The sequence below is a fragment of the Pleurodeles waltl genome, chromosome 12, assembly GCF_031143425.1.
Source record: "Pleurodeles waltl isolate 20211129_DDA chromosome 12, aPleWal1.hap1.20221129, whole genome shotgun sequence".
Classification (NCBI taxonomy): domain Eukaryota; kingdom Metazoa; phylum Chordata; class Amphibia; order Caudata; family Salamandridae; genus Pleurodeles; species Pleurodeles waltl.
The window spans coordinates 152,312,047-152,324,953 of record NC_090451.1 but is presented as its reverse complement, the minus strand read 5'-3'; the positions used below and the strand labels follow the sequence as shown (position 1 = coordinate 152,324,953).

At 41.5% G+C, this 12,907-nt stretch overlaps 1 protein-coding gene across 4 annotated transcripts in view; it reads right to left on the bottom strand.

Moving 5' to 3' along the window:
- Positions 1-12,907, bottom strand: part of CMIP (c-Maf inducing protein) — a 347,152-nt gene that overhangs the window by 55,461 nt on the left and 278,784 nt on the right. For all 4 annotated transcript variants that reach the window (XM_069216306.1, XM_069216304.1, XM_069216305.1 and 1 more), the window contains one exon: positions 10,071-10,424. In XM_069216306.1, coding sequence (XP_069072407.1) covers positions 10,071-10,424 — 354 coding nt within the window. The remainder of the gene's footprint in view (positions 1-10,070; positions 10,425-12,907) is intronic.

The window sequence follows — 12,907 nt, the reverse complement described above, 5'->3', positions numbered from 1 at the left end:
TACCTGACCCATAAACTCACCAAATCAGGGAGCAATGCTGTTTTATGCAGCTGTGATCCCTTACTAATGGAACGGCCTAGACTCAAAAACGAATAATTATAGGCTTGTTCTTTCTCATGAAACCCTCCTGGAATCTGGAACTTACATGCACCCGAAAAATGAACAAATCCTTCCAAATCCACCTTCAAAACAAAAGTCGAAGCACCGCAGAATACCTATCTCTTCCTGAACCGCTCTGAGCACATTTTGTCAAGATCTAATCGGCTATAATGCCTATACATCTCAAATCTGTTACTGCACACCACAAAAAAAGATACATGTAACAAGCAATTGAGGATATGCCTCGCCTTAGCAGGCTTTCTTACACTAGAAACACTTTATGTACTTTTAGATAACTAAAATGCTTGCACATTGACCTATCTTCTATGTATACCCATCATTTTATGACAATCATGTTGCTCTCTTGTACAGTGTTCTGATACCCATGGGTCATGTTTGCACTTAATAAAACATTCTAAATAAAGTAATAACATGACTATGGTCAATAAGAATGGTATCACCTGCCTTCCTTGCCGCAATCTTGTCACCAGTAGCTAGACACATCTAACAAGCACAGGCAGAACAAATACGTCTTACTGGCTTAGCCAATGCTTTTTAGCCAGGCTGCACAGTATTGCTAATACGCTAAGCAGCGTGGCGAACAGCTGAAAAAAAAAACAGAAAAAAACCCCAAAACGGTGCAATGATGTGCCCGCATCATTAGGTGCATGCATTCTCACACGTGTGTTTACAAAATGGCACAGGCACCATTTTTTTTTTTTTTTTTTAAATCTGAATCGAGATGGATCGGTAAATCATTTTTAAAACAAAAAAAAAGAAAAAGAAATAGATGATGCACATAAGCACTTTTAAGGTCGATAGGCCAGCAGAATTTTGCTGCCTGGTTCTCTCTAAAAAATATATAAATTTAATAAAAGACACAGGTGACGGAAGGAGGCAGCAAAGGCTAGCGGGCCCAACCATCTTACCTGAACACTTACGGACAATCAAGCATAACCCATAAAACACTCCATACACATTGAACACAACCAGTTGTAGACATGAACCAGAACACAATATGGAAAACATAACTCAGTATCTGGTCTGAAAGGCAATCCTTGCACTTTAGCACCACATAGCCCACTTTTCCATTAAAGCTAGTAAGATGGTTGGGCAGGATGAATAGTATCTTACCCAGTGAGCTGTAACTATTATTTCAGTGAGGAACAAATGTGGCTAGATTGCTTCGCTCTTTGCCATTGGTTTTGTGGGAGGCCTGTTGCCAGGCAGGTAACTAATATGTGCATGGATTGTTTTAGCTGTAGTGTTGTTAACCCACATTGGAAGTGTGGGTGATGTGCTCTTTAGCGAGGTTGCAAACAATGTGATGGGCAGCTATGTAGCATATTGGTGCCGAGTTGGGTGTATTTGAGATGTATTCTCTATAGCAGTGTTTGCGACCCATCTAACCTTAAAGGAGATGAGGCGGGTCATTTTTAATGTAACTAAAGCAGCGTGTGGCAGTGCACTGTAATTTACAAACAACGCATTTTCCATTGAATTAGCCACTAAACGTACACTATGATGTAGATGTAGAGTTTTACTGGTAGAATGATATTTCACTCATATAATAACACTTGGGAATCTTGTTATAGTGATGTCGAATGCAAGCTCATAATGGCCCTTCTGTTCAAATCACAACTCCATTCACGGCTTATGAGCAATTTCTTTCTAAAATTATTTTTTTCACTCATACAAACATTTGTTTTATCAGCTGCATGCAACCTACATTCCATAAGCCATTTGCTAACTTGATCGAAAGTTAACAACAACACTGGGACATGCTCTGGTTTTCTGGTCGCTTTATAACACAAACATACCATTGTAAAACCACGGCGTTGAGCAGCAAAACAAGAGTTAAAATAGCACAGCTCGAAAAACATTTCTATTAATTTGTTCTGAAAACTGCCAACAACAGACCAGAGTAAACCAAATCAAAATCTCGAACGGCTGAGTTAATCTCTTTGTAAGATGAGCTCAGGTCTCTGGCGCCATATTTTCCAAGTCCTACTCGGCATGTATGCAAGTATTTCCTCGTGCACAAACAATCTGGTTATCAGATTTGGGCCTGGCCCCATGGGTGTTGTTTTGAGAATGAGAAGATTTGGATCAGCTGTTCTTCTGGTATTAACCTGTACCCTGTACTGCTCAGCAGGACCAGTGCACAAATGAGTCATGTGCCTGATTAGCGACCTATGGCTCCCGCTTAATGAGAAGACGTCAGCGTACAAGACTGTGGGGATCCAGATCATGGGAAGAGGGAGTGCCCAGGGGGATATTGGGACAATGCTGAGAAACCTTCGTCTCACTCTGGAATCAACAGGGAGCAAAGAGAAAAAAAACACATTAATTCCAACACAAGTGAGGCTGGCAGAGAACACAGTCTTTCCAGTGCTATTTGGTAGGTGGCCATGGGCCAAACGTGAACAGATTCATGGTCAATTATTTTAATGGCCTGGTCCTTAGTAGGCAAGGAATAAAGGCAGATGCCAGTCAGTGGTGGTTTCCATCTAAGGAGGACATTAAGAAGTTATTGGTTGAGTAAAGCTGAACTCCTTCTATAGAAGGTAAAATGAAAATGTGGCTTGGGTGCTTAGAATACACTAGAATGTGGCAACCTCACAAAGGAGAGTAGAGTGATGTCACTGGTGGAGTGAAATCACTGAAAGACATCACTCTCCTACAACTCTAAGTTAACCATTGGGATGTTTCTCCAAATAACCTCCTACCACGACCCCTAGATGAAACCTTCACTCTACGGGCTGCGTGCAGGGGTGGACTGCTGATTCAGTTTCCATTCATTTCATTATTTTTCTTATCGCAGCAAAGCCAACAGGAAGTGCCAAAGAACATTAGGCATAGTAGCATTTTTTTAACAGATATAGACAGTGGCACGCTCTGAACATGGTTCAGACCACAGACTCCTTCCACAGTTGACCGCTGCCTGCTGGGAATCACCTTCCTTCTCTGCGACCTGGATAGGAACCTGTTGGCCTAGAGGCAAAACAATCTCAGCAGCTTAGTCATCACTGCCTTTGCAATCTGCAGCGTCACCAAGGTGCTCCAGACACTGAGAGACGTAAAATGAGGATGACGACAGTACCTGCACTAATGCCCTCGCATTACTGAAAGACCCTGAGTCACACAAGTGTACAAACATTTCCAGTTACCCTGAAAGAATTAGTAATATCTGAGCAATGCAGGATACTCATTCATAAAAGAGCAGTTGTAAGAGCAAAGATTAAGCAGGCAAAGGCAACAGCTCTCAAATCGGCAAAGTCAGAAGTAACTAGAGTTGCGTGACCAATGGTCAGAGAGGACATCATGGCTGGTCCAGAAGTGACACCTTGATGTGCTTCAACTGATGTGACTGCCAGAAAATGCTTACCTCTCTTTCCGTAAATTGTCTTCTTTTGACAGTTGTTATAGGACAGTGCATAGATAGGGGAAAAACGCAAAATGAGCTGATGTGCATACAGACAAAGACTGCATAACACACCCCTGGGCAGCAGTGGTCTACAGACCAGTCACAGCAATAATATTTCAGTAGCATTACAAGGCTAATTAGGAGTCATATAGCTTAGAGAGGAGAACAAGATTTACTATATCGTCCTTCCCATATGTACAATTTAGAATTGTATTTACTGCATCACACAATCACACATCCATACATTCACAGCCCTGGCATTTCACCCTCAAACGAGGAAGAGCAGGGTACTGTAGTTAATCTGCGGCTGTTCCACAGGGTGCCATCATTCAGTGTCACAGTTTTCCACACCTTTACCAAACCATTGGTAGTATAAACACATGAAGACCTCTCCTCACAAATCTGAGCAACTCAGACAACATTTGCCCCCTTCACATCACGTGTAGTGAACCAATCCACCTGTTCTAGAGAAGCCAGTATTCAACAGTAGATGACTATCAAAGTAAATTTAGTTACTTAGGTTGTAGATCTCCACACACATCTTGATTCTCCACCCAACATATGAGCAACAACAGGTGCAAGCCATTCAAAAGCCTTAATTTCCTCTACATGGGCCTCCATAATCAACAAATCCAGCTCCTCTTTCAATATCAATTAAGCCATAAAAAGAATGTCTTGTACCTTATGCTCAACAAGCACAGCTCATAAAAATTATACAGTACAAACCCATTACATTTTCAGTATTAAAAAATGATTCAGTACCAAACCTGTTACATTTTCAGTATTGCTACTGAACACTTGCATATACAAAGTCAGCATACCATCATTACAAGTCACCACCACCAAACTCAAGTTCTTCTGGGCCTGACATGTCAGTAGGTGCAGCAGATCTCTTCCCCTTTGTCTCATCTGGACCTTGCCAGATCCTGAAATACCTGAGGTAACACTTCCATACCCACCTTCATTTTGTTGAGATCATACATGTCTCTTCCCAAAATATTTGCCTATGTTGTCAGTGTGACCGTATGCTCTGAACAAGTCATTCGTTTTGCAGTACAGGAAACACAACTAAATCACACCACGGCGAATACATCCATTCTTTTAGAATCTGCAAAACTACTTTGCCAATACCCCAGCATCACAAATGTAAATGTAAAATGTAAATTAGCACTTGTATAGCGCACTACTCACCCGTTAGGGTCTCAAGGCGCTGTACTCATACCGCTATGGAACCCCTCCTGGCTTTTCCCTGTGAGGCGCCCACTCCTGAGCACCCCCAGGGTGAAGCCAGGCATCCAAGCGCTGTTGGGGCCGTTGTGGAGATTAAGCAAGCTATTGCCCAGAGTTGCAGAGTGGGACCCATGAATTAGATTAGGCACCGAGGAGAGAATTATCTGGTCAAGGGGAATTGAGCCCAAGACCTGCCGAAGCGGGACTTGAACCCTGGTCTTGAGCCAGATCTCTGCTTCAGGGTCTGCCGCTCTAACCATTGAGCCACACTTCTCCACTCCCACACTAATTGCCCCCAGTCACAATTTGTAAGCAGATTCCAGTAAAAATCCATGACTACTACTTTGACTGCGAATGTTCTTCAAAGTAGAGTAATTTACAAGCACCACATTGACAGACTAGACTCTATGACAGCAGTTTGTAACCTTGTGACTTCTATGGACCCCCACGGAATTACTAATGGAAGCCGGGGACCCCAGTCTAAGCAATTTCTACACTCTGAACCTGAATACACAATGATACAGAAGCATGTATACAAAAACAAAAATATTTTATTTAATTCTGAAAAAGAATACGCAAAAAAAAAAAAAATGTTATTTTAATGAGATGTTTGGAGACTTTCAAAATGTGTTTTCATTTTTAAAAGACGAAGTGATATGCTAGCGTCTAGCATGTCACTGTATCTTTGGTCCTAATCCATGCCCGTTTCTATCAATGGAAAATCAGTGCTTTTTTTGAGACCACAAATCACCCATACAAGATTGTGTCTGCTGTACTTGCGCTGACCCCACGAACCAAGCAAAGGGTACCAACTAAATCTTTAGCCTCCAATTTCATATTCCTTTACTTTTATAGACATTTTAAAATTTCCAAATGTACATTTTGCTTTTGTCTGCATATATATTGGATTGGTATGAAAATATGTCATTTTTTAACAGTCACAAATTCCCTGAGTGCAGTTTGCAACCTCTTGTTAAGGACCACTACTCTGAAATGTTTCTCCTCCTTGGTGAATTTAATTTGACACTTTTCCCTTCAGTACTCTTCGGATCCCCTTGCATATACATACACTTGTCCACGACTAGATTGTTGAAATACCCCATTAAATTATTAGACATGCCTTTAATGCAGCTCAATTCCATGTGTTATACTAATCACATTCTGCAATGTTGGTTTCAGTGAATCTCTTAGGTGTTGAGGTATGCAATATAGGCTGATCTCTTAAATATTGATATTCAACCCCATTATACTTTCACTGTGCCAGCTGTTCTCTTAAGGCAGCTATATACTTACCCATAGTTGTGGTGTCTAAAAAATAACTTTTCTTTCAAACTCAATATTGTTTTTTTCCCTCAAACGCCTTTACAGTTTTCTGGTCCAAGGAGATGATGGAAAATGCTAAGGACATCATCTAGAGCTTTTTGGATGGAGTACAATATAACATACATGTTGGATATATCCCATCCAAAATATCACAAGTGCATTATAACCAATGGCACTTGTAATACAGAGGATGGAATATCCAACACGTTTTGGTAGAGTATCCAATCCGCCAAGCTCTAAATAGTTCATTCAGCTCCTTGCCATCATGGCAATAAAGCAAAATAGCATCTTTCTCTTCTTCTCCAAATATTCTGACACCAACAACTCTTATATTGATGTGAAACAAATATTTCCAATTTTCCCAACTCACGACCAGGCCTACTAGTGGAGACATGCATCACAGTGGTGGCTTTGAATTATTTATTTTTCATAATCCATAGCCTCTTCCACAATCACTGAACATGGAGAGAAGGAAGGGCTACATAAAGCCTATCACACCACAAACATCACAGAAACATATATACACATGAAGCAATAAGCATATACAAACAAACTATCTCCTGCTTAATGTTGAATATACTTTTGAAGAACACACCTAATTCCTGACCTGATCCACACATCATCACTCATTGCTAAGGGCATAGCTCAAGTTTCAGGCAATAAATGATTGTTTAAAAAAATTACTGCTGTCAATTATTGTGTATTTAATGTATCACCATGACTACTGGAAGTTTTAAGTACCCTTTGCTACGTGAGGATCGCAGCAGATCTTAATTGCTTACCGTAGAGAGCAAACTATTTTCTAAGAAATGCCAGCATGCATCAATTTCTACCAGATGTGTTAATCCTTTGCTTAGCACATAAAGCCGCTGATAGAACCACAGTCTCTATTTCTCAGCCATTCTGCACCCAGAACCTACTACACGGATATACCTCTGTGCTCAGGGACGCATTTATAACTTCCAGTACCTACACCCACCTAAGAATCCGCACTCTTCCAAGCTTCCACTATGGTGAATAGCTTCAACTCTGCCTCAGCCTATTACCAGTCCAAACGTACCTACCAAGTGCACCCCATCACATGCCCTCCTGCTTGCACCCGTCAGGCCTTCAACACATGGTTTGTGCTGGGCAGTCTGCGGCACCATTGGATCTGTGTAGAGCCCTCAAGACCTACCTTGTGACAATTCCTGCACTACTTTTTTCAGCTCACACTAGTAGGCATCGGTGCAAAGGACCTTGCTCATTATTTCAATCTCTTAAATTTAGGATTTTGTTTCACATAGTTCAGAATGGGACCTGGAGCCCGACCTAGTAAACATTCCACTTTAAAACACATCATTAACGTATATCAGGGTAGAGCTCAGCACATGGTCAATAAGCAAAGCACACTGCATTGGAAGATCAATCAGACTCAAAACATAGAATACTACAGGAAAAGCAACTGCTCTTATGTATAAGCCATCTTTAATTGTTTTGCAAGCCCAACAACTAACGTACTCCAATAAAACTTTATCAGCGATACAAACTATCTCCAAACTTAAATGAATCAGAAACACTTTACAATATCTCTGGGCATGCAGGGGTCCTGGCGTCAGCTGTTGTACAATAGACAATTGACAGACAACAGCATGCACAAAACATTCACATGCCAGAAAAGAACAGCAACACCACAGTATACCATGTACGTACTCCTTGTTAAAAGAAAGAATGCCTCCAGATGACAGAAATACAAAGTATAGATTAGCAATGCATATTTACAAATTTAAAGTGAAAAAATGCTAAAAGTGCAAAACAACTGTGGGGTGAAACTATGCACAGCCAAAAATTCACCACTACTACAGGCTTTCTCAAGGTCACACATCAAGACTATGAAGAGGTCCTTCTAGATCACACCAGATGACAGCTTTCCTAATCCATTTGAACACTCCATTGCTGATGGTTTGTAATCAGTCTTGTATGTTCCACAATGCTTTCATGATGGTAATGGTCTTTATGGAACCAGAGAGGGAATAAAACCTGCTAAGGCAGAAGGTAAGCTACCGCAGAATGGGAAAACAGCTGCAGCTAGGCGGAGTACTCAGGTGGAGTACTCACCTAGGGTGATCATTGAACCTGCAAATGCAGAACTTAAGCTCACCTAACATGGTATATCGACTCAGAGGCAAAAATGAAGCTTCCGTAAGTTGAGATAGTGACTTCAGTGGCAGAGAGTAAGACTGCCTAAAGTAGGATGGTGTCTGTAGACGTTAAACACTGATACCATCAACACCCAACCTTAAAACAAACACAAAACTAAGAATCTACCAGTTGACTGCAAGTGCTGTCACCCCTCGACTGGCACACTACAACTAAAGCCTGGATCACACTTCCCACTATTTCTCCTATTTGCTCAATGCTACTTAATACTAAAACCTTGCACACACAAACCAATCCTGGCAATGATAAAGAATGGTACAAAGAAACATACAGCAGGCAAGAGACCAGCGGCTATGCCTGATTATAGCGAAATGTGTGTAAACAGCTCTACAGAGGTTCTGGTATTTTTTGGTTTAAATCAAAGTTAGTTTTCCTGGTTGTTAGTTGAACTGTACAGTAGGAAGCACTCCGTCCTATTACTTTATAGTTTATGCCAAAAGCATCATCGTTCATGATACAAACGAGCAAGACTGCATCAACAGCCAAATAAAAGGATCTGGTATAGGTAACCCACCAAAGTGCGGGTGAAATCTCACTGTGACCAGCCCACACACACAGAGGTACAACCTCATGCGCTATACAGAGAAGCAATAAAAGGAGAAAAGCTTATGACAGCATAACTAAATACTCCAAATTCACAATGAGTTGGCAACCTAATATACGTTCCCCCTAGGCTCTACCCAACCCACTCTGGTGCCCAGCCAACTCTGGTGCAACTGCATTTTGCCACACAATTGTTAATGGTCAGGACACATATGAATGAAACTGTGAAACTAACCTAAAAGCAGGCAGGGATCGAGACAAAGCCCAATTCACAAAACCATTTATAGTTATAAAACATTTACGTCCAAAAATTGCGGCATATACACTTTCCAGGAATCCACAAACGGACACCTGCCAAGCATAAATTGTTCCACTACTGTGTAACTGTAAACCACGAGTATGTACAACTAGGCAGTAATAAAGCCCATGCAAGGGGTGAGGGAGTTGGAAGAGTAAGGTGTTGTTTATCTTGGCAGCATGTGAATGCCTTTAACCTCATGAGAATATGGTAGTTCCCAAATTCACTCCGACACTTTCCACCCTGGAAACGGTAGGAGTTTTACTCCAGGGCTGCAATACCAAATGTGGGAAGAAGAATGAAACACCCTCAAATTTTGTAGGGGTTTTTGGGAAACTTGTTTCTCTACAGCAAAAAATATTTTCTCCATGGTGAAAAAACGGAAGGAGGAAAAAGTGAGCGTTTGCACAGAAGGCTGCTTTTCTCTCATGCAGAATTATATTCTGTGTATAACTCCGCATCGGGTAAACAGGAGCTATCACATGACATTCCCAGTAGTACGCCTGTAAATAAAGCTGCAACTGGCACAGCCTTCCAGACATACTACTGGGAATGTTTCTGAATTCCCAAAAGCCATACATTTAAGCCCGTATGTAGGGGTATAAAAGTAAAACATTTCTTTGCGACTCGAGCCCTGGGCTTCGAGCCAACAGTAAATTATAGCATAAAGTGGTGTGTGAGACTTACAGAGGAAATGAGAGCAGTAACTAAACACACAGGTGACACAGAATAATAAAAGTGAAAGAAGTAAACGTTTACATTTTTTATTCTTGATGTTACTGTAAAATTCTTTGGCTATAACTGGAAGCCAGATTCCATCTCGGGACAGATTCAGAGACAAGGCCTGCTAGCTTCTAGAACTTGAACAAATTTGGAGAAAAGCACTCGAGAAATGTAGACAAATGGCAGTTTGAAAGAGTTGCAGATTTATAACTACAGACAGATACTCACAGCATTTTAAGTATCTCCACGTAGCAGGCAAGCACCCGCTCGGCCTGAGGGCTGAGCTCTATCGTCATGGCACTGCAGGTGGGACTGACCAGCAAGCAATCAATCAGGTTGGGCTCACTGTCATTATCAGTGCTGGCTTTTATCTTCTGATTGGCCGAGTTGTTGCGCTCCAACTCCACGTGGATCTCGCTGGATGTGACGATGACAGACTTGAAGCGTGAGTCAGTCGTCGCAGGCTCGTGTGACATTAGGTCGGGGCTCGATTGAAGAAGGCGTAGCGGGATGTTGGGCTTTCGGTCACATTGCTGTTGGCAGCCATTCCGAATCTCCTTCAAACTTGGAGAATTGTCTCGGCTGAAAAAGAACATGAAAGCATAAAAGCCATGTCACATCTTGCTGTGAAATGAGATAGTTGTATGAGTAAGTCTTCAACTCAGAGTAAGTTTTCTAAAGACAATGAACAAGAAGGAAAGAATCTTGCTGCTTATTTTTTAAACCTGTAGATAAAGCACAACCAAAAGTAACACAAGGACATGTGGAAGAACAATGATGCTCCTGCACAGTAGACATTAAGAGCTTATATAACGCAGAGATCCAATCCGACAAGTAACCTTGGATTCCCTTTGTGACATCACCACCTTGGCAAATCTCAGAAATACTGGGATGACTACAGTGTTTTCTGGTGTGTGGCAAGAAATTAATAGGGATGGGCGGAACTCCGAGGAATTCCGCAGAGTTACATGAGAACGCTGTAAGATTCTGCGAGGTTCCATGAATGGGCAGAATTAGGCATGTTGCGCTGCTCGCACTAATTTGTAGCACCTAGACCTCGTTCTGGGCTGAAAAATCAATGTAAACGGCACCACATGGTGTGCCTTAGGGCGCTGGTTCTAGAGTTGATTTTGCTGCTGCTTGAGTAGATTATCAACTTAAGCACCAGCATTCTGACCACAAATGGTCAAGACTGCTTGTGTAGGGGAAATCTTACTGTATGCTCTCCTAGCAACAGAAAATCATGCTAGGGGGCACCAAATCTCAAACGAGCTCATCAACTTACCGTTAGCAAGCTGCATGCAAGGAAAAACTCTGCCATGCTGTGGCTGGCGTAGTTTGGCTGGAACTTTGCGTTACTTGCGTAACACGGAGTGCCAAAACTCTGCCAACTTCGCCAGTGGAGCAGAATTTATCACCCACTCCTAGCAATGAACAGATATAGAAGGAATTTTGCAAAAATGTTTGATTTCCGAGGACTTCTCCGTTCTTCCAACTTGTGCCCCATGACTTTCAACATACAATGTATTTTAGAACAGTAAGGTTTTCAATAAAATACAAATGCCACAGCCTATATAAATTCACATAAAATAAAGAACTATCTCTGAGATTTGTGGAAAAATGTTGGCTGGCCATAGGAGTTGTACAACTTCAGAGTAAACATTAGATTAGGCCATTCAATGAAGTCCAGCTCTGTTCAGATGTTGCATGGCAACACCAGATCATTTCTTAGCTCTGCAGAAAAGACACTGCATGAGAATTGAGGTGTGCGAGTTGGCAAAATCAATGGTGTGCAGCTCTTCCAAGCTTATACAGAGCTCGTAAACTTCAACCTCAGTACACATACAGTTTCTCAAAACTACACTGCACACAGAGTTTACTGTTAAGTCGTGTTCGGCACACAGCATATAGTCTTCAGTAATGTCTCACACACAGTAAATAATGTTCATTTGTGCCACCCAAGACTGTTGTCCAAAGGGCTTTTTAACAAAGTACAGCATTCAAATGCATCTGGCATTTAGAAAATAGTGTTTAGTAATGTCTCGTTCACCCAGCATAGTGCCCAGTAGTGTATGGAGCACAAAGAATGTTGTTCATTAATGTCCAACACAGCATACAGTGTTCAGTGGCTCCCTCCAAACATACCATTCCTTCAATAGTGTCCGACCCACAAAGTATCATCCTAGTAGCATATAGTACATAGAGTAGTGTTCAATAGTGTGCTGCACACTGGATACAGGGTTCATTGTCCGTCACAGAGAGTGCACAATAATCAGTAGCACATGACTTAGAGAACACAACATTCAATAGTGCTCTATTGTAAAGAGTGAACAAGGCAAATTCTACATCACATGAGTGTGTGGAACAGAGTACGGTGCGCTCGAGTAAACATCAACAGGAATGTGACTCAGACAGGCAACCTTGGAGGCCTGCAATGAATTACCTTTCTAATTCACTTTCGGCGCCATTAGTAGATTGAGAAATCTAGGGAAAATTGGTTGAACATTACATTCCAGACAAAACAAACTCAACTATAACATCTCTGATCATCCGCAGCACTTCCTGCAAGAAAACTGAACTCAAACTATTCCAATTAAAAGTGGGAAAGAGAGGACATGGACAGCTGTTCCAGGTGCCACTAATAGAGACCACAGTGTAACAAAGAGAGGCTTACCTATCTAGATTCTGATGTGGGTAAACTTGTATAAAATAAAAAATTAACCTGCTAACAACGGGGGGGGTTACCTTTACTGTGAACTAGGAACGATTTATTTTTAAAATGCCTAAGAACACTTCAACGTTGCAAGTGATGGAACAGTGCAAATATGTTAGTGACATGAAATAATTCAATACCTACCAATAAGAGCCTACAATGACCGAGGACATAGTATGCAAAATCTGTTAAAATACTAAAATGGGCATAGATGAGCAGCTTCTATAGAATGGGACTTGACAGTACGTAAGGCGGATCCCATCAGAAGCCAGCACCTTCACTTAAAATCATGGCGAAATCAAGGATTAGTTGATGTACTAATTCCTGCTTTAACCTGGAGCAGCCATTAAAT